The sequence below is a fragment of the Aegilops tauschii genome, chromosome 6 (assembly GCF_002575655.3).
Source record: "Aegilops tauschii subsp. strangulata cultivar AL8/78 chromosome 6, Aet v6.0, whole genome shotgun sequence".
Classification (NCBI taxonomy): Eukaryota; Viridiplantae; Streptophyta; class Magnoliopsida; order Poales; family Poaceae; genus Aegilops; species Aegilops tauschii.
The window spans coordinates 461,601,516-461,625,189 of NC_053040.3; the positions used below are offsets into that span (position 1 = coordinate 461,601,516).

At 46.0% G+C, this 23,674-nt stretch overlaps 2 protein-coding genes across 26 annotated transcripts; both read right to left on the minus strand.

Annotated features, from left to right (window-relative positions):
* Positions 1-709: 709 nt before the first annotated feature.
* LOC141026187 (uncharacterized) lies at positions 710-1,725 on the minus strand. Its single transcript, XM_073502176.1, has 2 exons — positions 1,369-1,725; positions 710-1,276 (listed from the first exon to the last, which is right to left on the minus strand). Exons 1-2 carry the CDS (start codon positions 1,723-1,725, stop codon positions 710-712), a joined length of 924 nt encoding a protein of 307 aa, XP_073358277.1.
* Positions 1,726-10,992: 9,267 nt separating this feature from the next.
* LOC109773990 (uncharacterized) lies at positions 10,993-23,145 on the minus strand. 25 transcript variants are annotated; one of them, XR_012188165.1, is made up of 10 exons: positions 22,622-23,053; positions 22,353-22,492; positions 21,645-21,728; positions 17,299-21,493; positions 16,917-17,057; positions 16,233-16,452; positions 15,443-15,517; positions 14,895-15,061; positions 14,360-14,723; positions 13,181-13,619 (listed from the first exon to the last, which is right to left on the minus strand). XR_012188165.1 is itself a non-coding variant. In XM_045230107.2 (9 exons), the coding sequence occupies exons 1-7, from the start codon at positions 22,734-22,736 to the stop codon at positions 14,648-14,650; spliced, it is 780 nt and encodes a 259-aa protein (XP_045086042.1). In that variant the 5' UTR covers positions 22,737-23,048; the 3' UTR covers positions 10,993-12,063; positions 13,362-13,619; positions 14,360-14,647. The 25 variants fall into 25 exon arrangements, 8 of the variants coding, with proteins under 8 accessions (XP_045086042.1, XP_073358568.1, XP_073358567.1 ...); XR_012188166.1 differs by having other exon boundaries at positions 16,233-16,445; positions 18,940-21,493; positions 22,622-23,048; XR_012188164.1 differs by having other exon boundaries at positions 18,940-21,493; positions 22,622-23,048.
* Between the last annotated feature and the right edge of the window lie 529 nt (positions 23,146-23,674).

Consider the following 23,674-nt stretch of genomic DNA (forward strand, 5'->3'; position numbering starts at 1 on the left):
CCCTAATTTTTGGATGCACATATGTGAACGTAGGATCTATAGGTTTGATGATGTGTCCTCCTAAGGAATTTACACAGTGCAACACATGATTGAACTTCCTATGGATTGTTTCAGTTGACCGAACAAACCGATCTTCGGCTTGGCGAAATGATTGAGGGCCTCCAAGCATCCACAAGAACATGCCCAGACATTCCAATGAGTTCATCTCGCTAGTTGACTCCAAATGGTAGTCATTCACTAAAACACCATGCAAACTCAAGAAAACATCTGGATACATTCTAAACATTTTGTAGCAAGATTTAGGACGTGCCAACTTTTCCATCACCCATTCATAACCAGTTTGTACTGCAATCCTCCTAGGTTGCCTACGTTGCTTATTCAAACGAGATTTGTTGTAGTGCATAGCCATTTGACCTAAGGTTGCGAGATCAGTACTTAACTTGAGCAAGTTTTGAAGTTGTACTGTCTTTATGTTAGCATCATCATCATCACCACCTCTGTCGTCAATTCCATCAGTCTACAAATGCAACATGACAACAACATTAGTTGTCATATCCATTATTCATACATATGGGAAAATAGCATTCAAATAACCAAATAGTTCACATTCAGTAAAGAAAATAGTTCACACACGAATGTCAATAATAGTACAGACCAACAACATAGCATAATCCAAGGAAAGAACTAAGCAATTATTCTAAACGAAAAGTTACATAGCATAATCATGCACTCTCCCGAGCCAATCAAACCTTCCTTCCTTGGTCTCAACCGATGCAAACATTTCTCTATACCCAGGCTTCATAAAAAGCATGCTGGAAGAGAAAAAGAGAGGAGTTCCTTCCTCAACTCCACAGTCGCGAACCATCTCCATTGCCTCATTCATACTAGGGCCAACCGGAGGAGGAGGGGTAGGAGCAACCGGAGGAGAAGGGGGAGGATGAGCCTTGCTGGAGCTAGATGCTTCTTTTATACTTTCAGCCGTTACACATATCGCATCACTAGCCTTCTTATACATCTGAACAAATGGGTTCTTCTCATCTAGAGCAGAAAAATCATCTTTACAGGACTTGGTCTTGCGCTGCTTCTTTGGTTTTGCTTTGATGACTTCATCATCATCCTCAGATTCATCATCAATAGTGACTTCCTCCTTGTCCAATGGTATCTCACCGGGGATAGCGGACTCGGCACCGGTGACATGACGGTCATCAAACATGAGGTCCATTTCAGCCAAGTTGGGTGGTCCTGCATTCCTATACTTTGCATGCTCTGGGTGTTTCTGAAAAATAGCAAAAGAACAAAAGGTCAGATAAATGGATAATTAAGATAATATAAAACCCAATGTAAATACTATGAGTAACATGAACTTACCATTAGGTGAGTGTTCCACCAATCAGTATCAGCATCAATGGTTCCTAGCTTAGCATTCCATCCAAGTCCAGATGCGTCAATTTGCAATTGTTTCCATTGACAATACATAGTTTTGAGATTTTCCCAACTATTCTTGAATTGCATCCTCACATAACTTTTCTTAGTTATCTGCAACCAGCTCTCCCCCAAATTCTTATATCCTCTAGGACTCAAGAACGCCCCCGGCCTATTGCCTGCTTCAACTTCCCTCGCACACAACTCGCAAAATATCCTAGTATGGTATGCATCCCAAAGTGCCTTGTCTGTCTTGTCTCCCTTGTCTGCCTTCCTCGCTGCCTTCTTCGCTGTCTTCTCCATCTAGTTCATTTTCACCAAAATTTATACCAGCATACAAAATATCCAGCATGTATAGCAACCAAGCAACAAGGCTATGCTGATTAATCCTCCAGCATACGGAAGAACTAGTATAGCAAACAAGCATGTGCAGCGAGCAAACAAGCATGTCCAGCAAGCAAACCGAGCATCCACATGTACATCAAGCAGAGCATCCATAGCAACAGCAAGCTTGAAATCTTTATTTACCCATCAATGTACAATAAGCATGCATCATGTATCAAGCCTCAAGCAAGAAGAGCATCCACATCAAGCATTATGCAGCATGTACAGCAAGCAGAGCATCCACATCAAGCATTATGCAGCATATACATCAAGCAGAGCATCCACAAAGAATAAAATTTTCTGCCAAGAAATGCTCACCACAGCCGACGACATGGGTGCACGAGGGAGTGGGCGTCGGGGGCCGGCGGCGGATGAAGGCGAGTGGAGGCGGTGGAGGGGACCAGCGAGTAGGGATGACAGCGAGTGGAGGCAGCGGCGGCTCACGCGGCGGATGACGGCGAGTGGAGGCGGTGGATGACGGCGACGTCAGGGGCTCTTGCGGCGGCGGAGAGCGGAGGCGCCGGCGGCTCTTGCGGTGGCGGCGGCGGAACCCTAGGTTCCTCTCCCTCTCGCTGCCCTCTGCGTGCGTGTGTTAGCGATGAAGGAGACGAGACGGGGATCGACTGAAACAGGGCATCGGGGGCATTCCTTTCGTAATTGGGCTGAATTAACAAGGGCACCGGTGGGAATTTCACTGCGGCAAAACAGTTTCCGGGTCGAAGCATGGCTCGGATCGCTTCAACCAGTACCACGTAAAAACGACTGAAACAGTTTTGGACTGTGAGCCCAAAACAGCTCCATTTTAGCTGTTTGTTACGGCTTCAGCTTATTTCTACCGGAAACTGGTCTCTAAAACCCAAACAAACACAGCGATAGTCTCCGCCCTCTCCAGATTTTGACACCTCGCTTGGGCACACATCTCCACCCAAAGAGATGTCGAGCCTCCACCGGACCCCCTTCGCTCCTGCCGCCAGTCGCCAGCCGGCCAGCTGGCCACCGGCGCCTCAATGTTCACCGGGATGTTTTTTTAAAAAAGGAACACAGTGCATTCCATTATGGGAGTACCTAGAACTCATTTAAATGAGATATAATTTGGTCTCATTCACCTGAAAAACAAAAAAAGATACAACCCACGTCACCACACACGCATCTTATAGCATCACATCGAATGGCTATAAAAAATGAATGAGACCAAATTATATCTCATCTAGATGAGTTCTAGCAAAACTGTTCCATTATATGGTGCCATTGGGCAAATCGCCAGCAGCAACACTTAGTACAAAGTCCGGTAGCTATCCCAGCCAAGTCTCACAGGTTCCAGCTCCCAAATTAGCACCATATTTAGCTAAACAGTGAGCTACAGAATTACAGACCCGAGGGCAATAAACAACAGATACATCCGTGAAATCTACACACAACTGAAATTTTATATCTCTGAATATAGCTCCTAGAACCGCCAAATCATAATCTTCAGTTGTCACAGCAGTCTTCAGTTGTGCAGAGTCAGTTTCCAACAATACCTTGTGGCATCCCATTTGAGAAAAAATGTTTCCCCCCGTTTTGTATTTCAAAGCAACCAACCGATACATGCAAGGATAGGTGCTGGGGCGGAAGCAGCACAATCACACCCAAAAGAAATGAAAGAGAAACAACAAGAGAAAAGAATGCCGACAACGGCGGATCGACGGAAACGAAGAAGCTTCACGACCACTGCGCCCACCGAAGATCTCCCACCAAGCTCCAAGGCTCCGAAGCACCGGTACCAATCAGCACCTCCAAGAAGGACCGCGACGAAGACGACGCTGCTGCCAAGGGTTCCCCCTGGTACACGACGAGGCGAGAGGAAGGGTCGCCCCCGACGCCCTCCAGGAAGGTCCGGCGGCACCCACCGGCGTCGCCGCGTCGGTGTCGGACAGGCCGACAGGGGTTTCCCCCGATCCCAACCTTCACCTCGAGTGCTCCAGAGCCTGCCACCAAACCAACCACCATCTTGCGCCACCATGGTCAAGAAGCCTCCACGCCGTCTCACCAGGGCACCATGAGGTGAGGTCTGCACAACAAGGGATAGGAGCCGGGACTAGGGGCCGCAGCACCATCGGCACGCGGGAGGGCACAACCTCCACCATCAACGACGGTAGCCGACCGGACACACTAGCAGGAGCCTACCAGGCCCGTGTGCCCACAGGCCCGGTTGGGAACTCCATTCCCGGAAAGCTCCCGCCATCGCGCTACAGCAGGCACGCCATCGACATCACCGCCCCCAGCCGAGCCGCTCCTCCTCCTCACCACACAAACGACGACGAAGCCACGCCAGGGACCGGCCCGCTAGGACCCAGATGGGGCTGGGAGGGCCCAGATCTGGGCCAGGGACGCGCCGCCGGCCACCGCACGCCACCATGCCGCCCTGCTGCCAAGGGCAGCACCGCCACTGCGCCTACCGCCGGCGTCCGCTGCCGGGTCGCCGCCCAGCCGAGCATCACCGCCGCCGTCACCAGCCCTGGGAGGGAGACGAACGCACGGGTACATAAGGGCCCGCCACCGCCGGCAGCACCCGGGCCAGCGCCGGGGCACCCGCCGGCGGCGGGGGGGGGGGGGAGAGCTCATGAGGGTGGCGTTCGAGGGAAGAGGAGGGGCGCGCCGCCCCGGCCACCTCCCGGGGAGGCGGCGCAGGGGCGGGAACGGGATGGGGAGGGGGAAGAGGGGGGCGGGGAGGGCCGGGGCGCGCGAGCCGGCGACCGGCGGCGGCGGGAGGGGGCTAGGGTGGCGGCGGCGGAACCCTAGCGGGAGGGAGCGGACGGGAGCGGGAGGGGGCGCAGGCTTCGCATTCGTGGCATCCCATTTGACTTGCTGTGTTGATGGCATGCAACATTGCCAAAGCTTCAGCTTGTAGTGCATCCATGACCCTCTCCAGCTTGCCCGCACCATCAGCCTTGACCTCTCCATGCTCATCTTTGATTACAAAGCCCCACCCCCCATCACTGGAATCCTTTTTAAACGAACCGTCGGTGTTGACTTTCAAGATTCCGGGTGGAGGTGGACCATTTCTATGCAGTTTGTGGCTTCAATTTTCCCTCTGCTTTCTTCTCCTTCAAAACATGCATAACATGATAATTAATTAAGGAGCATATCTCATCAGAAGTTTTAATAGTATCACCCACATTTTCCCTGTTTCTCTGATGCCACCAATGCCAAAGAAGAACACATGTTTTAATTTTATCCTCCTTGTTTAAGCTAAAAAATTGTATCCATGAAGTTCATGGCATCATCGCAATTGATTAGTTGCAGTCTAACATGTTCCAACAACGCTTTCCTCCACACCTCCTTTACATTCTTGCATTTAATAAAACAGTGCCCACCATCCTCATCCAGCCTAAAACAGAGAGGGCATCGAGTATCTACTTTCATACCTCTATTATGAAGTTTCGTTCGTAGCGGTAGGCTATGAGTAGACAAGCGCCACAAGAAATGGAGCACTTTGTTCGGGAGGGGCAGTGTCCACAACTTTCGCCAATTGAAGCCACCCATATCTACATATGCACTTGAGGAGGAAGTTAGCCCTGCAAGAGATTCACGGGCTATGCTATCCGCTGCTACTCTATAGGCCGATTTTACCGAGAAAATACCTTTCTTATCGAAATGCCATGCTATGAAATCTTGCATGTTTTCATGAATGGGGATTTTCAATATAACCTCAGCATCTTCTGGTAAGAAGGTTTGCTTCACTAGACCTTCATCCCAGGAGTTTGTTGCAGGATCAATCAGGTCATTGACCTTGTTCACCGGGATATTGATGGAGGTCAATGGGGAGCAGAGTGGTAAGGATGTAGACCACCGATTCAGCTTGAATTCGCTCTGTTTAACCATGTATCGAACGATAAAAAAACTGACGTGGCTACCCAGGGTGCCTTTAGATGCATCCAATGTGGTTTTTTTTGTTGAGGATGCGTCCAATGTGGTTTGACGGGCAAAACAATGTTCAATCCCAAATGCTAAAAGTTGATGTCAGATTTTTAGCATTGGTCCTTTAATGGCCTCTCCCTATAGTATAAAGCATAGTCTTTATGGATAGTAATTGTTTGAAAAGAATGTTCTATATGTAGAATTACAGGTTGTAATCAATATCCAAGTAAAACATGGTTATCTGCCTCTCCTTATATAAAGTATGATATTTATGGATAGTAATTGTTTGAAAATAATGGCATATAATTAATGTTGTAGTTGATTCCTGGCCAATACTAACGAGGGATACCTACCATATTAATGCAAAGATTGGTCTATATCCGTCTCTCCTTATATGAGCATCCACAAAAAGTAATGTTTTCATCGACGAATTGTGGGAGGACAGAAGAAAGAGAGAACCACTTAGTTGGTTGGTTGTAGTATGGCGCGAATCAAGAGTCACGCAAGGGTTCCATGGTTGGTGGCGCTTACGGCTATGGCCATCATCTTGTTCTCCCATTGCGCACAAGGTTAACACATGGGCTCCTTTTTCTCTCTCAGTTGCATGGGTTCTCTTTTTGTTACACCATTGATTGATAGACATCATCTCATTTATACACACATAAAAAAACATTTTAACTACTATATTTTCACACAGGCGTTGCAAATGTATCAAGAGTGCTGTGTGCATCTCTGTCTGCCCTACTTTGTGTCTTGAACTGGTCGGTGATGACACAAGGTACTACTGCAAGAGCGATGATAATGAATGTTGTTGCCCACCCAACACGTTGACAGAATGGTGCATTAGCAGGCCATTCTATAATCCCTCGGTCTGTGAGGAATTGTGCAAAGGAAATCACTTCTATGTTGGTGGAGCCTACTGCAAGAATATTACCCACCCACTGAAATATGTTAGGTGTTGCTGCCCCTACAAACACAACACCGCCATGCATGGCTAATAGAGCATGAGTTGTTGTACTAGATGACCCGTTGCGCCAATGGCACAAAGGCCGAATGTAAGCCAGGTATTGTAAGAGTGTGCATTAACATATTGTTGTTTGAAAAGCATAGCTCATGATACTATATGCAGCAAGCAAGCGATAGTCATACGCATAGGATTGTCATGGTTTGTTTTATGTAAGATCGAAAATGATGCACCAAGTCATGTAGGAAAGGATTCTTGTGATCTGTGTAGATTGGATAGACAATCATGCAGAGGCCTTTGGACGTGTAGTTGAAGACGAAAGCATATATTTATTTTATCATGGTTGTTTCAAAAGCATACCAAACAACAGTCTAAGCAGCAAATAATCGATAGCTAAATGCTCAGGATGGTCATAGTGGATTACATAAGATCCAAAAGGATGATAAACACAGAAGTCTTGATAGGCTTTATACTAATATTAAGTTATATATGAAGGGTAACGCAGCAGAAAACAAAAAATTTCCGACCTACGCACCAGCCCAGGACCACTATGAAGACTGCATACAAGGTTTGATCTTTTTCGTTACCGACTCGTAGCGCAGCGGGAAGTAGAGTCGATGACGATCGGCGGTGCAGATCCCCGCAGCTAGGATTTACACCTCCCAACCGCGAGGATGTAAACCCTCATCTGCTCCTCAGACAGCTCTCCGGGAGGCGGTCGAACAGCCCCCCGGACGGTGTCGCGGACAGCCCTTCGGGAGGACCTTCGAAACTCGAACGGTCACTCGGACAGCCCTTCGGGAGGACCTTCGAAACTCGGACGGTCACACGGACAGCCCTTCGGGAGGCACTCACGAACTAAGACCGAAACTATGATCTCTTTATAGAGTTGCACACATACGGTGTCATCTATCCGGCAGGGCTTCGCCGTCCAGAACTAGTTCCTGCCAGAACCCAGACAGCCTTACGGCTCTACGAAACTCTTTTCGTAGGAGGGAGAGAAGAAGCCAGATAATGCATGGCATGTGTATGAGAGCAAGGGATGAGTGTGGAGGGCTGCCCCTCCACCTCTATTTATAGGAAATCCCAAGGGGTAGGGTAGTTTCACACAAAAACCCAAAATGCACATGAATGAAGTCCTTCCACAAGGACCTAGGAGTGAAACCAATGAACAAGAGGGTCCCCAAGATGAGATACCCCATGTGGCCGGCCACACCCCCATGAGGGGCCCAAAAAATGGCTCCTATCCATCCATGTCATCCCCAAGATCTTTTGGAGCAAAGCCCCAAAAGGTGGCTTTCCATAAAGTAACCATAAAGCTGATTTTCACTATTCACGACGACATTTTTCAGCGTCTGGTCGAACTAAAAATATTTATGTGGGCTAAGAACATTTCCAGTACCCACTAAAATGATTTTCAATGCGTTCCGAAACAATTCCGGTTTTAGTGATTTTCATCTGCGAAACGCATCTGAAGTGGCTCCGGCAGCTCCGGAACATTTCCGGTTTTTATCTCAGAAAATTCCAAAAAGCTTCCAGAATGATTCTGGCATCCTCCAAGAATTATCAGGCATGTGCCGAAACCAATTTGACTTAATGGTGTATCCCGAAACAACTTTTCGGTATCATCGAAACTTATCCGATGACCTCTCTCTGCGGTACGATTCCGCTGTCCGAAACTTTTCGGTGTCCGAAACTTTTTCGGTGATTTTCTCTCAGACTCCCTGTCTAGTATTCAGCAGATAGATGACCCTTAAGTGTGTGACCCTATAGGTTCGGTGAAGTATAGACATGACCCGGAACCCCTTCCGATCAATGATCAACATCGGAGCCGTGGACACCCATATTGACCCCTATACCCACACGAATAAATATTCGAGTGAACCTCCAGTTGCCGTGTGCTATTCCTGTTGCTTCGCGATATGTTACAAATACCCGAGGTTAGACATGTTGGCATTCCCGTGGATCAACAACTTGTCCACTATGCTAGTTACCTCGTTACCGGTTTTGTTCTCTTTTCTCGTTTCGTGTTCCGGCATCCCCGTGATCAAATCACAAAGTGTCTGGCCAGACGATGATGGACACCGTAACACCGAGAGGGCCCGAGTATATCTCTCCATCGTCGGAGGAGCAAATCCCAATCTCGAGCTATCAAGTCACTTAACATACTTTCCCATGAACCCGTAAGCCGCCGTAATAGCCTTCCAGTTACGGATGACGTTTAACAAACCCCAAAGTTCATGAAGCAAGCATGAAGAAACTCGATACTCTCATGGTCCAAGGAATTATGCAAACATTAACTATCTCTGTGTTATAAACCATTAACTTGTGACGAATGTATCTCATAGCATAACATCAATTCGGGTCGATTCAACACAAATGTCCTTCCTGACATTGTGCCCTCAAAATTGCTTGGCATAGACATGCCCATGATTGGGAAAACATAATCATCATGCAACACTTGAGCTAGTCTTAGAGGCACGACTAGGAATACATTTTACCGTTTATTATTCCACACGTGCATATGGGTTCTCCCCAGAGCCTTTATGGATATACGGGCTCGGGAACCACATCAGTTATAGCATGGAACATAAACATAATTATGAACAGGGAGATAATCAATAACATTTATTATTGCCTCTAGGGCATATCTCCTACAATATAACAAGGGGCTTTTGCAGTTGGCTTATATTGAGTAGATGATCAGACGCAGTCCCTTGGAAGTGCATTTGAAGGCGAAAGCATATGCTTGCCCTTTGTTCATGTCTGCGTGACGGAAGAAGTTGCTCCAGCCTTTAGTGATGGTGGCCCTTTTTGTCAACACCCTTGATAAAGCGGGTTGTGACAGCGGTAGTTCCATCTCCAGTAGGGATTGGCAGTTCACCACGGTCAGCATCCATGTGTGGGAAAAGGGAACCCGTAGAAAAGGGAACGCTAAAGTACTGAAAATAACAGTAAAGGTTAGTTACTATATCATTTTATACCATGCTATTGTATGAAATTGGACAGAGCAATTGCAAAGGATTACCATTCTTTTGCCGTCTGTTGCAAATGTTTCTGTCATGTGGCACACATAGTAGCGATCAGGCGTGGTGGTGCTGCGGATGATCTTTCACACTCTACGAACATTATGGTTGTAGCACAATGTGGCGACTAAACTCATCTAAGTAGTGGATGCAAGGCTCACCTATGTTAAATTGTATAAAGCTATATCTTTTAGCAGTTGTCGTGAGAGTTGTTGGAATGAGAGGAGTAATGTAGCCCTTAACACGGAGAATGTACTTTCCTGCCTTTAGATGGATTTTTTGCCTTTCAATCCTGCCCAATCAGGCGCACTCGATCCCACATATATTCAAACCTGCATGAACTCTAGATGAACCGCTAGCTGCATTCCACTCCACTCCGTTCCACCCCACCCTCTCTACTTCCCCTCCGCCCCCAAACTCCTTTCGGGCGATCTCTGGCATGGTGGTCAGCGGATCCGAGTCCTACGCATCTTGATCCGTTGACTGGAAACTCGTCCCACGTAGCCTCTAGGAGAAGAGATGGTTGTCCGCATTGTGCTCCGTCGATCTCGGGAGGAGTCTGCCCAACATCACTCGTACTCCATCTAGCGGGAACCCATTGCGTCCACCCAAATGACGCACGGATCCGGTGCGACGCGCGTCGCCACTGCCTCGCTGGAGGCGGTGTGATCCGTCTGGTGTCCGAACGCTGTGGCGGATGCTCAACCGCTTCATTAGTGCACCGAGGCGGAGGTGCACATCCGCTTCATGTCATTGTGTTCCCACCATGCGAGGCAGTGGGTGTGGGAGCCGACGATAGCTCTCGCGATAGGCGTGACGGAGTCGCACTCTTCGACGTTGCAGCGGGTGATCGGTGACCCCTGACGCCACAACCGCGTCGTGATGGACGTGTCGGCCTTCGACCACGGCGGATCCATCGTCAAGCTCATTTCCACCGGCGACATGCAGGCTCCAGGCTCTGACAAGAGTAGGTCATGGGATACATCAGCACCTCGAGTCCCATGAGATGATGCGTGTCCCATGTCCTACTCTACCTCGTCGGTGACCGCACTTCCACTCCAAGGGGCACAACCAGCCGTTGGACATGGACACTGCCGGTACAATAATGACGGTCACCGGTGAAATTTTAGAATAGTTTCATGTTACATGTAATTGTATAAATTTGATGATTTGCAAATGGGATATCCGATTGTGGAAACAATTTTTATGTGTTGATCAATCACTGTCTGCAGACACATCCGGACACGTCCGCAGACCTTTAGATAAGGATTTTGATACTTGTGGTTGCAGATGCTCTTATATCAAGATAAGTGGGAATAAATTTGATGAAACAATACAGATTATACCAGTTACATAAAGTACAAATTAGCACCAAAGATAAAAATACAACCGTGACATTGTGAGAAAGAACCACACACTCTGGAGTCTGGACACCTATACACACGGGTTGACACCTATACACACGGGTTGCACATATAACGCCAGAGATAACCACGTGGTGGACTGTTAGCCTTGATTCCATCGATCAGTTCATCCTCTTCCTCTCCCCACTGTACTGGAGAAAACACCTGGTGAAGGCGATTCACGCTGGGCTCCATCTTCGCGGTGGATCACGCTGCAGCTTCACGGGGGAGCGGATCATGCTGCAGCTCGAAGGCACTGCGGCTCCCACTGCATCTGGGCAGCCTGGCAGCTCCCGCTACAGCTCGGAGCTGCGGAATCTGCAGATGGCGCCGATGTCACTCGTATCAGCGAGCCAAATCCTCACGGTTGCTGTTGTCACTCCCTGCCGAAGATGGCGTCTCTTCTGGCAGCCTGGCACTCCCTGAAGCTGGTGACTTTCCATGGCTAGGGAGGCTCCAGCAAGCCCACGGCAGTCGCCGTTGCCGCTCAGGTAAAAACTAACCTCCTTCGGTGTTTTATGAATATGTAGAATTTTTGTGATTCAATTTGACTGTAGCACGAGGGGCATCATGATCTACTATTTTGCTGAGATTAGTGGCACGGCAAAGTACATATTCATTTTCTGAAAAATAGAACAAGATGCAGGGACTGATCACTCGTAGAAGTAAACTCCAAAAGGAGAAGCTTATAACTTCACTAAATAACTATACCAGGAGCAACATTACTGTCTGCATCCTCATGGTCTCGTCATTTACAACAGGCCCAGTTGGAAAATGGCCTGTCAGGCCATTGACGTTCCTGACGTGGTGCATCGGCCCACATCGCTGAACCATAGCCGGAGTTGAACTTGTTGATGGACAGTGACGGAATGCATCCACTGAACAAAGTAAGCACTTTCCTGTTTTTTTATCTAATCTCTCATTCTTACCTTAGACATACAAATGAAAAAAGAGGTACCTGAGACTAAACAAAGAGAAACCAAGATACCGAATGAATACAGAGTGATATGAAAATAGAAAACGAAATGTGAATAGAGACCAAAGACTCGGAAAACAGAGAGTAAGAATGAACACCGAGGACCTAGCACTACTATGTTAATAGGCAAGTCGTGTTGATACTTAGATGAGTGATTCAATGTTGAGTACTAATTAGTGGCTGGGACTGCTCCAATCATTGAGCTGGTTATATTGTATATAATACATAGTTGAGTGATGGCCTTTAGATGTTTCAGATGCTAAAGAGTATTTTCTAATTAACATATACATTATGCTATGCATCCTGACATATGCCCTGTTCATCATTTAGTGTATCTAAGAAAATTCATTGTTGGTGTATCTAAAAAACACTACATACCAAGAGATGAAAGGGCCAAACTGCGCCAATTAAGATTGCAATATTTGTTATCTTCTTTTATGAAACAAATGAGTTACGTGCTGACCAAATTAAACCAAAGTTTGTCATCCTTGTTCTATGCAAACGCAAGGGAGGTGTGGCTATTCTCTAAAATGCAACAAACTCACATACATTCTCATATATACAGTCTTTGTTCACTGGCAGGTTTTTCATAATATTTAGAAGCACGAGATAATACTCCCTCCGTCCCAAAATTCTTGTCTTAGATTTGTCTAAATACGGATGTATCAAGTCACATTTTAGTATTAGATACATCCGTATCTAGACAAATCTAAGACAAGAATTTTGGGACGGAGGGAGTAGTAGTAAAGGACTAAAAGAGAAAATAATACCAGAGGTAATGAGCATTGAGCAACACCAAAAAACCTTGTGAAAAAAGGCTTATTGTATTTTTGGCATCTTCCAGATGCTACAGATAGATACCACAGCCCGACAAAATCAATAAATCTACCGCAATAGTTAATCTATTGTACTGTATCAATTTCTTGTGCTAACCAAAATTCATTGTTGGTGTATCTAAGAAATACTATATACCAAGTGATGAAAGGGCCAAACTGTGCCAATTAAGATTGCAATATTTCTTATCTTTTTTTAAGAAAGAAATGAGTTCTTTGAATGCAAAGAACAGATAAGTGCTAACCAAGAATTAAGTATGTTCTGATGTAGATTTCTTACCAGCATCTCTAGCATAAAGGAAATCAATGTCAATAACAGCCTCTAAAATCTCAGTACATAAAAATTAAGATGCTTCTTAAGTGTTTTTTCTGTTTCCATAGTAACTCATCGAGCTTATTATAGCAGCATGAACAGTCAATACACTTCGTTAGTACGCAGACTGAAATACATACCACATATTCTTGCCATCTCTTACACTTGATGATCACATATTGTACTTCTGATTGCACAATCCTCTCTTTCTCGAAGAAAATACATCACTATGAATCAGTGGGTTCCACATAGTCCGTGCAACGTCATGGAATTCAAAGCTGGTGCATAAATTTGTCCTGTAAATCCACCATCCATATGGCAAAGTAGACATGCTTGTGTACTGGCCTTTACATGAACATTCTCCAGGCTGAACATTGACACATCTTCAGAAAAACTCGCTGAAAGAAAATATAAAATATATAGAAAGCTCTAAATATGCCAATGTGCAGTGGAAATATATGTTGACCCAACCATGATCTCTACCGGCAAATGCTACTTTATCTAAAATATACATACTTCAGTACTTAGAAAGTGCAAACAATATGTACATTGAGGAATCTACCTTGGCCTTCAGTTTTTTTTTGAGAAAACGCAAATGGCTTTTGCGTTTCATTGCATTGGAAAGAGAGGGAATTTACATCCTCCTAGGAGGCAGGTTTACATAGCCAGCTTTGACAAACTTTTACACATTGCTAATGTAACTTGTCAAGGGAAAAAAACAGGCCACCATTTTTCATTGCTGGGAAACATCTAATGCTAAATATAACCAAACTTAGCTAATTATTTATGTACACTAAATCCAAATAAAACTAATGAACATTCTCTCTCTTGGCTCATTATAAGTGAAAGTGTAATGCGGTTTTGTGAGGCTAGGACTGAATATCAACAAAAGGAAGAGCAAGAAAGAACAAATAACATCTACCTCTTGGCTGAACTTGTTCTAGCTAATTAGTAGGCTTAACGAACTCAGTATGTCTCCAAGCAAAATGACCAATGAGCATATGATGTAGTTCTACTATTTAGTTTCAGGCATAAGCAGTTTCTGCTACCTATGAACTTCATATAAGCATTTTATCTTAGAATTTTGCACGGTCTCAAAGAATATGCAGCAGTAATTAATATTCACAGCCGTTCTTACCTCAAAAATGGTATCTACTAGATCCAAACAAGCTTAGATGATCCTCATAGCGTAGCTTCAGTTGCTTTCAGTAGCATGAAAACTCCGAAAGCATAATCTATTCTCAATCCTGTATAAGACTCACGTTTAAAGCCTCTTGGTGCATCCGATTTTGATTCCTTGCAGTCAAAATAGAAATGTCACTCTGCACCAAAGTTATTGTTCCACTAAGCGACCTGAGCGAATAAACACTCCTGACCAAGACCAAGGCCTCGACCACAGAGACACGGTCATCTTTTGAATGTGTCTTCAACTTAAGTGCCTTTGTGGGAGAAAATATGTAGAATCTCTTGTCATCGGACTTACTATCCCGAAATGAGGACACCTAGAGACATAAGAACAAATTAGGACCACTATGTTAATGACGGGGAAACCTTTCGATGAAATTTCATCTAAACTACCAAATTTTATCTAAATAACATAGGATTTCAAACAAACTGTTAGTGCACAACAAGATGATGGCGGCATGGAAGGAAATTCATAATTAGAGGTCTACCTTTGAGTGGTACCATAGATGTACTGAAAAGAGTTGTGGCATAGATTTTGTTGTTCGCATATACCCTGCAACGATACTCGGCCTATGGAATTCCTAGACTTGTCAGCATCAGATGCAGTTTTATTTATCCTACAAGGAATTCTGCCTTTTGTTGGGATATTCTGCAACTTTCAGTAATATAAGACAACAGTTTCAGCTGAGGGTTCAAATAACTAATGATTGTAGATACAGTAAGCAGGGTAAAGGGACTATACTCACGAAAATATGGATGTCTCTTATACATACGAACACACCTGGTTTATACACAATTGGCTACTATGCCTATATAGGATCACAGGTACACAATCTATCTACTTTGGATGAGACAAACTTACTCTTTATTTACCAACTAAACAAAATAGCTAGAGTACCAAGGTATATCATGTAAACTATCTACTCCAGTAATTTTCATATGGAATGTGCTATTTGTTAACCAAGCTGATTATACTATCTTTACCTGGGAAAGGAGAGCAATTGTAAAATGGGTTAGTTACAGAAGGAGACCTAACCTGAGTAATCGTTTGGAGTTGGCTGTTAGTTGATGATGCAGGACCTGGCGGTCCTCCGGTAGCCATGGTCTTCTTCTGTAACAGCAACATAGAATGGTGGTCAAAGTCACCTCTAATTACCAGTGTTAATCTTCTATTGAACTCCATATGGGCACCAAACGTTGAAGATGACAAACTTATAACAACATATACTCTGAAATCACAGAAGCAGAGCTGGCTAGAGAAGTAAATCATTCTCAGATGCTACAACAACTATGATTATAAGACAAACTATCAACCATTGCACTATATCTCAAGAATTTAGTGTAATCACCAAACAAAGTGGTAATCAAGGCAATATCAATCTGACAAATTCAACAACTGCCGACCGATGATGTTTTAGTCCTTTTGGTTTACTAACTCAGAGGAACCGTAACAAAATCACTTTTTGGTCAATAGCATCAAGTGATTCTTTGAACTCAGAATTAAGAAAGAATGCCAGAACGCAAAAATCAGAACACCATGCAACATCACAAAAGAACTCTTAACATTGTCGCCGTTTCTTTTGAACTAGAAGTTAATAGAATTCATCACACTGTAAGCAACTAATTTTGAAAAATACATGTTGTACAAACATAAGCAATTCAATAGGAAGGTGAGGTCCTTGACAGTAATGCTAGCCTAAAGACCATGCTCTCCTGAGTCGAGATTCATTTAAAAAAACAAAAGAGATGGAAGCAGAGCACATTGCACAAGATTCCAGAGTTGCACAAAGAGAGAGGGAGGGGAAGAAGGATTGGTTGAAGCCCACCTTGACATGTTGAAATCAGCCAAACTCGCCGGCCAGTTGCAGTTGCCTCGGGTGCCCCGCTGGGACACACGACAGGCACCTGCGCCGCAAGCAGCCCTACCCCTCGAGCACCTCATCGTGCACCCGGCAGCGGAGGCCGTGCCCGCCACCACGGATGTAGAGCTGGTCCAGTGCAGCAAAGATGTTGCAGCAAAAATGTTGGCCTGCTTTCCTCTGAACTCTTCTTACACCCAGAAATAAGTTTAATTAGCATACAAGTGCGAGCTGAAAGAAGGCTTCAAGAAATAGTTTAAACCAGAAAATGAATAATATTAAGCTAAGCTTTGAGGGTAGGACGTGAATTCCGAATTAGATGACCGTGAGGTTGCCAAACTCGCTACTGCTTGAACATCAACTATAATTATTAAGATCAAAATCAGCATCTTTTGCAACTAATGCAGAGTGTGAATTTCTCTGCACACAAAAAGGCTTTGTAGATTCAGTATAGTCGACACAATCATAATGTATTAACTGCTTTCCTCAAGATCCCATGACTAAAAGCTATGGAAACCAAATTGTAAAAATATGAGCGTTAGTACTTCTTAGGTAGCAGAAGAAATCGGTGGCACTTCAACAAGAGCCAAACAGAGGGGAGGACACGGGCACAAAAATTTAGAGGATGGAGGCGAGGACGCAGGAACAAACCTCTAGGGTGGTCAGACGGCGTCGTGAGGGCTGGACAGATCCGGACGTCTCTGCGGCCCACGCTCCTCCTGCCGTGACGGCGATGGCGCCATGGACCCGCTGCGGCTCGAGCTTCTCCCTTTGAAAGATCGTGGATGTCGCCTAGAGGGGGGAGGTGAATAGGCGCTTTAAAATAATTACGGTTTAGGCTTGAACAAATGCGGAATAAACCTAGCGGTTAATTTGACAAGCACAAAACCTACAACAACTAGGCTCACCTTTGTGCACCAACAACTTATGCTAAGCAAGATAAACAACTAAGTGATAGCAAGATATATGACAAGAAACAATATGGCTATCACAAAGTAAAGTGCATAAGTAAAGGGTTCGGGTAAGAGATAACCGAGGCACGCGGAGACGACGATGTATCCCGAAGTTCACACCCTTGCGGATGCTAATCTCCGTTTGGAGCGGTGTGGAGGCACAATGCTCCCCAAGAAGCCACTAGGGCCACCATAATCTCCTCACGCCCTCGCACAATGCAAGATGCCGTGATTCCACTAAGGGACCCTTGAGGGCGGTCACCGAACCCGTACAAATGGCAACCCTTGGGGGCGGTCACCGAACCCGTACACTTTGGCAACCCTTGGGGGCGGTCACCGAACCCGTACACTTTGGCAACCCTTGGGGGCGGTCACCGGTACCCGTCAAATTGCTCGGGGCGATCTCCACAACCTAATTGGAGACCCCGACGCTTGCCCGGAGCTTTACACCACAATGATTGAGCTCCAAACACCACCAACCGTCTAGGGCGCCCAAGCACCCAAGAGGAACAAGCTCAAGGGCACCAAGCACCCAAGAGTAATAAGCTTCTCAACTTGTAACTTCCACGTATCACCGTGGAGAACTCAAACCGATGCACCAAATGCAATGGCAAGGGCACACGGAGTGCCCAAGTCCTTCTCTCTCAAATCCCACCGAAGCAACTAATGCTATGGAGGAAAATGAGAGGAAGAACAAGAAGGAGAACACCAAGAACTCCAAGATCTAGATCCAAGGGGTTCCCCTCACATAGAGGAGAAAGTGATTGGTGGGAATGTGGATCTAGATCTCCTCTCTCTTTTCCCTCAAAAACTAGCAAGAATCCATGGAGGGATTGAGAGTTAGCAAGCTCGAAGAAGGTCAACAATGGGGGAAGAACTCGAGCTCAAAGGATAAGATCCATTGGGGAAGAAGACCTCCTTATATAGTGGGGGGAACAATCCAACCGTTACCCCCACTTCAGCCCCGCAGAGAGCGGTACTACCGCTCGGCCAGCGGTACTACCGCTTGGCCCTATAAGCGGTACTACCGCTCCCCCTCGCGGTACTGCCGCTGGGCCCAGAGCGGTACTACCGCGGTGGCAGGGCGGTACTACCGCAAACGAGCGGTACTACGGCCCCCACTGCCACGGCTAGTACCGTAAAACCCGACACGAAAAAGACCCCTCAAATCGAGGCGGTACTAGCACGAGACCGCAGCGGTACTACGGCTGGGGGCTACCAACGGTACTACCGCTCTAGAGCGGTACTACCGCTTGTAGCACCCAAGCAGTACTACCGCTCCGGCCCGCGGTACTACCGCTAGGAAACCAAAACTGCCATAACTTCTGCATATGAGCTCCGAATTGAGCAAACTCAAGCTTGTTATAGTAAGAAGAGGCAGGGGAGGTATGCCAACAAATAGAGGAGTGAAACCTCCAACCGAGAAGAACCGGCATAACCTCCAACATTGAAAACATAATAGAAGATGCGAGTGAACTCCGTTTTCGATGAACTCGAGCTTGTCATCAAGATGACCATAAGCTCCAAAACTCACAAAGAGAAGAACCAAACAAGAACCAAGAAAGATGATGCAAGGATGCAATGGTTTGAGCTCTCTACGAATGATATGATCAAGCTACTCATTGAGAGCCCTCCTTGATAGTACGGTAATCGATCCTATAACCCGGTCTCCCAACTACCATCATGAGACCGATAAAATAGAAAACCTATCAAGGGCAAACCTTTGCCTTGCACATGGTCCACTTGAGCTAGATGATGACAATCTTGACTCCCTCAAGTTGGCCACCTTTCTTGGTTGCGTTGGCTCGATGAAGACTAGTTGATTGCTCCCCCATACTCCACTATGGGTGAGCCACTCTTCCGCACATCTTCACAAGTCCATTGTCACCACAATGGACGGCAAGCTTCAAGCATTTGATCTCTTCATGATGCTTCGCTTGAACTTGCACACCGCAACCTAACCCCACAAAGAACTCTCACGAAGATCATGGGTTAGTACACAAAGCGTAATTGACAATGCTTACCACACCATGGGATCGCTTGATCCCTCTCGGTACATCTTCTACGCTTTGTGAGTTGATCAAGTTGATTCACTCTTGACTTAGTCTTGATCAACCTTGAATCTTTTCAACTCTCTTCATTTGGATGATGTCTTGAAGATATACATGAATGATCACACAATCTTCTTCTCCAAGACATGCTTGCAATAAGCTCAACTCTCACATGACCAATCTTTGGATAATTCCTTAATAACACCTTGGTCACCACATAAACTCCTTGAAACCAACACATGGACTTCAAGAAATGCCTATGGACAAATCCTTCAAATATAACTCAAGGCAACCATTAGTCCATAGAGATTGACATCAATTACCAAAACCAAACATGGGGGCACCGCATGTTCTTTCACCCTTCAATCAGCATAAAGTTAGCACATATTAGAAAGGTAATGCCCCAAACAGATATCACATAATAAAGTGCCAAGAAAATATGCAATTGATTACAACTTTCATCAGACAGAAATATTAGAAAGATCCATCTCACACAAGGATCATCACACAAAAATATTAGAAATATTAGTTATTGTTAGAGAGAAAGGGGCAGAGGTCATGTGCCGCGGCAAGGTGACACAAGGAGGGGCAGGAGACATAATTAGCACAGTCAGGTATGCACTCATCAAGGAACCGAAGAATCAACCAGTAAAAACTGGGAGAAAAAGATGGCGAGGACGCAAATGTGCAGCCGAGATCGGAGAGGAGTGAGAAACGAAGGGGAGGAGGGGAGAAGCGAAGGGAAGGCGGGGAGATTACCTGTCGATGTGTGCGGCTCCAGAGGGTCGCTCGCCTCCGCCCCTCGCGTGCACTGCCATGGCCCTCTCCAGATCAAGCGAAGAAACTCGGGCGACCGCCATCCCAATCCATGAGGCCCCCAAGCCTCTCCTGCATGTATGCATCTGCCGGTCCCTTCCCCTCCATCGGGGTCGCTGCTGGTCTGGTCGACGCGCCGTTGCTGCCCTTCCAGCTGCTGCCACACCCGCCACGCCCGCCAGACCCCCATCGGCCGCCAACACCCAGCCCCTGCTTCCGCCGGCTCTCAGGCTCTACGCGCGCCCCCACTGATATTCTCTCACGACTGTCCCGCTCGCCGTGGATGGGAGCGAGGAGAGCGGCGAATGGGAACTGGATGGGGAGGCAGGGCTCGAGGACGAAAGGGATTGGTGGTGACGAGGGTAAAGGGAGAGAGACAGGCAGGTAAACGAAGGACCTCACCAGGCGCATGTACCCAAGAGACCGACGAATGGGCCCAAGGCTCTTTGACGAGGAAGAGTCGCAGCTAGGTGGAAGCGAGCATGGTGTGAGTAGACGGCTTGAATCCACCCACCCGCCTGCGCGAATCCACCCACACACTTGACAACCCATGATCGATTTGCCCCTGCTTTCACCCGGACAGAAGCACACACACATGTCGGTTCGAGGCTGGCCTACGCGCAAGACTGGCCCATGCGTCAGTTGCTCTAGCCCGAACATGTAAACTAAAACATCCAACAAATGGTTGAATCATGAATACGCAAAGCATATTGCTTACAAGACCCACCATGCAAACGGTCATCATAATTACTTTTGAAGCTTGTTTTCTGACCATACCAACATAACTGAATATCAAGATGATCAGGGCAAACAAATTATTAACAGAACCATGTATGCTTGTGCAGCTAATCAGGCATCTCACTAAAACAGATCAGCGAAGATAATTTGCTCCTAGAATCATATGTTCTGATGCAACGAATGAAACATCTATATCAAACAGCCACTGAAAAAACATTTATAAAGTGCAGTGGATAAGGATTTTTGTTGATGCTCTCAAATTCTCTCTGCCTGATCACAACAACTGCTTTAACCTAGACCAATGATAGTCCTGTATGTCATATAAGGTAAGAAGAGTGAAGTGGATAATGATTTTTTTTTGTTAAACAGAACATAGTTTACAGATATTTCGTCAATTGCTTTATCCAGAACATCAACAAGACACTCAAGATGCTATGCATACTGGCAGCCATCTAATCCAACAAAAAAAAATCAACAGCAAGCCCCCTTAAGAAGCCAGCTGTTATATGTTTATTTTATAAATAGTAAAACATAAGCATTAACATTCCTTTAAGCATGAAAATGAAAAAAAGAGGATTAAACAGTTAAAGGAAGAAATAACCACCTTTTTTTGTCAAGCCATTCCTTTTCAGTGAACCTTTGTTAGGCAAGCCTTGTGGCATCTGTAACCCTGAAATTTAGTAAACCCGTGATATATGTGACCCCTATAATTTAGTAAACTAGTGATATCTGTGGCCCTAGAAGATACTGTAACATATTGTAATGGAATATAAGATAACATTGCCAAGAAAGCGTTTAAATACTAAAATCAACATACTTACTTTGAAATGCATAGATATTGTTCACAGCCATATTCTTATACCCACAAAGTAGCATGAACTTCAGTATCATTAGCACTGCCAAATCTGCAAACAGGAGAACTAATCTCGTAAGAAACTTTTCTTTACACTGCCTGTGATATCTTGTTGTATGCCATTCCAACTATGAACCTGTCCTGTTACTGATGCAAAGTAGCTGCCATTTATGTGATTTACATTCCCATATGCAGTTAACTCATGCCTGCCGATATTACATTTTGTCCGGACCAATTGCTTAACCCTTCTACAAAATGAGGATTTTTGATAATAGTCTCAATTCCGCTTGGTGATTCTCCTTCAAATGAAAGATTAACAGGCCAAAAGCATCGCAAGAAAAGAACATGATTGCATACTGCACATCTAAGAAAATGAATATATGCATAACTGAGAACAAGTTCGAATGCATATTCATGCTGAAATTTGCAAAAAGTAACAGACGAAGACTTAGTAAAATCGATGGTCTGCACCAAAAACATTATAATGTAAAGACTTTCAGAAATCCTCAATGGCTCACACATAAAATGCAGTAAGTTTTCTCTTAATTTTGTTCCTAAAATTACATGATGGCGAACACTACAGGCCAGCAAGAGAATTGATGAACTGCTTTGTATACAACATCTAGTCAAGTGTCTAGAATATTTTATCGACGAATAGACCAAACAAAAGGTTTACCTGATTGTAGAATTTCATTGACAAATTCCAAAACTGTAATTTGAGACAAGATCACTGACCAAGTCAAAGCGCTTAACCAGAATTTCATTAACAAATTCCAAAAACACAAAAAGTCAGCATAGTGTCGTTGCAACAAAATCCTGCCAGATAGAAATAAAGGTGGAACCACCATAAGAACAAATTAGCTCATGAACACATCATAAAAACATGACAGGGCAATTCCCAAACAAAGTACAGAGAAAAGAGAAGAAGCAAAGAGAGAGGAGCACCTCGACCAAATTCTGGAGGAAGACGTCTTCCACTCCTAGAGCTTCTGGAGCCGACGCCCTCATCCATGAGATGAGACAAAGAGGAGAGACGAGCTGCTCCTGCTGCTGCCGCCATATCTCTCTACCCAACACCCCTGCCTAGAGCGCCGCCTTCCTCTCCTCCCCCAAGCACTCTCCTGCCGACGACGGGTCGAGGCCGGCGGGCACCAACGGAGCACGGGGCGAGGCTGCTGCTCCCCTCCTGCCGAGGCCGGATCGAGGCCGACGGGCGTCGGCAGAGCACGGGCCGGCCGAGGCCGAGGCGACGGCGGCGGCAGGAGAGGAGGCGGACGAGGCCGAGGCGGCGGCGGCAGGAGAGCAGGCGGCTGCGGGGGCGCGGGCTAGGTCTGGCTGCCTCTTCTCTTTTCTCTCGCTGCCGCTTCCCCTTTTCTTTTCTATCGTGCCCGCTCGCCCAGGCCGCCCGCTCGCTCGCTAGCCGCGCACTCACGATACCGACAGATGGGTCCGCCGCGGCTGAAGCGGAGGCGTCGCCGCTGGGTGCAAACGAGGACGGTAAAAAAACGCCCTGCCAACCCACGACACTGGCAACCCACGATCGATTGCCAATGCTTTCACCCCGACAAAGGCACGCACACGCCCTGTCGCTGCTAGGCTGGCCCATGCGCAAGGATGGCCCATGCGTCAGTCGCTCTAGCCCGATTACGCAACTTACACAAAAACGAGTGCCCAGATGTTTACCACGGCGATGAAAAGTACGATGCCAATGGACAGCAGTGCAAATCGAGCGTACAGGATGAATTTCAGACGGAGATGACGCTAGAATGGCGGGTACTCTAGCAGCGTTTATATGTTCAATTAGCCTCTATTTATGTCACAATTTTCATAGTATGTTATCATTAGTCATTGTCCTAGAGGCTAATAGAGCAGCTTATGTTCGAGCTAGTCAATTGGTGGATGCCCAAAACTATACCTGGATTGTGGATCCACCAGATTTACTTGTTCTTGCTAATTAATTAATTAAAGGAATAAATGCTAATCTGGAGAGATGAAATT

Coding starts and splice junctions, on each gene's coding strand:
- LOC141026187 (XM_073502176.1), bottom strand. CDS start 1,725: ATGGAGAAGACAGCGAAGAAGGCAGCGAGGAAGGCAGACAAGGGAGAC. Junction 1,277..1,368: donor GGTGGAACACTCACCTAATG/GTAAGTTCATGT, acceptor GCTATTTTTCAG/AAACACCCAGAGCATGCAAA.
- LOC109773990 (XM_045230107.2), bottom strand. CDS start 22,736: ATGGCGGCAGCAGCAGGAGCAGCTCGTCTCTCCTCTTTGTCTCATCTC. Junction 16,456..16,916: donor GCCGTCTGACCACCCTAGAG/GTTTGTTCCTGC, acceptor TCTGGGTGTAAG/AAGAGTTCAGAGGAAAGCAG. Junction 15,518..16,232: donor GCTGATTTCAACATGTCAAG/GTGGGCTTCAAC, acceptor TTGCTGTTACAG/AAGAAGACCATGGCTACCGG.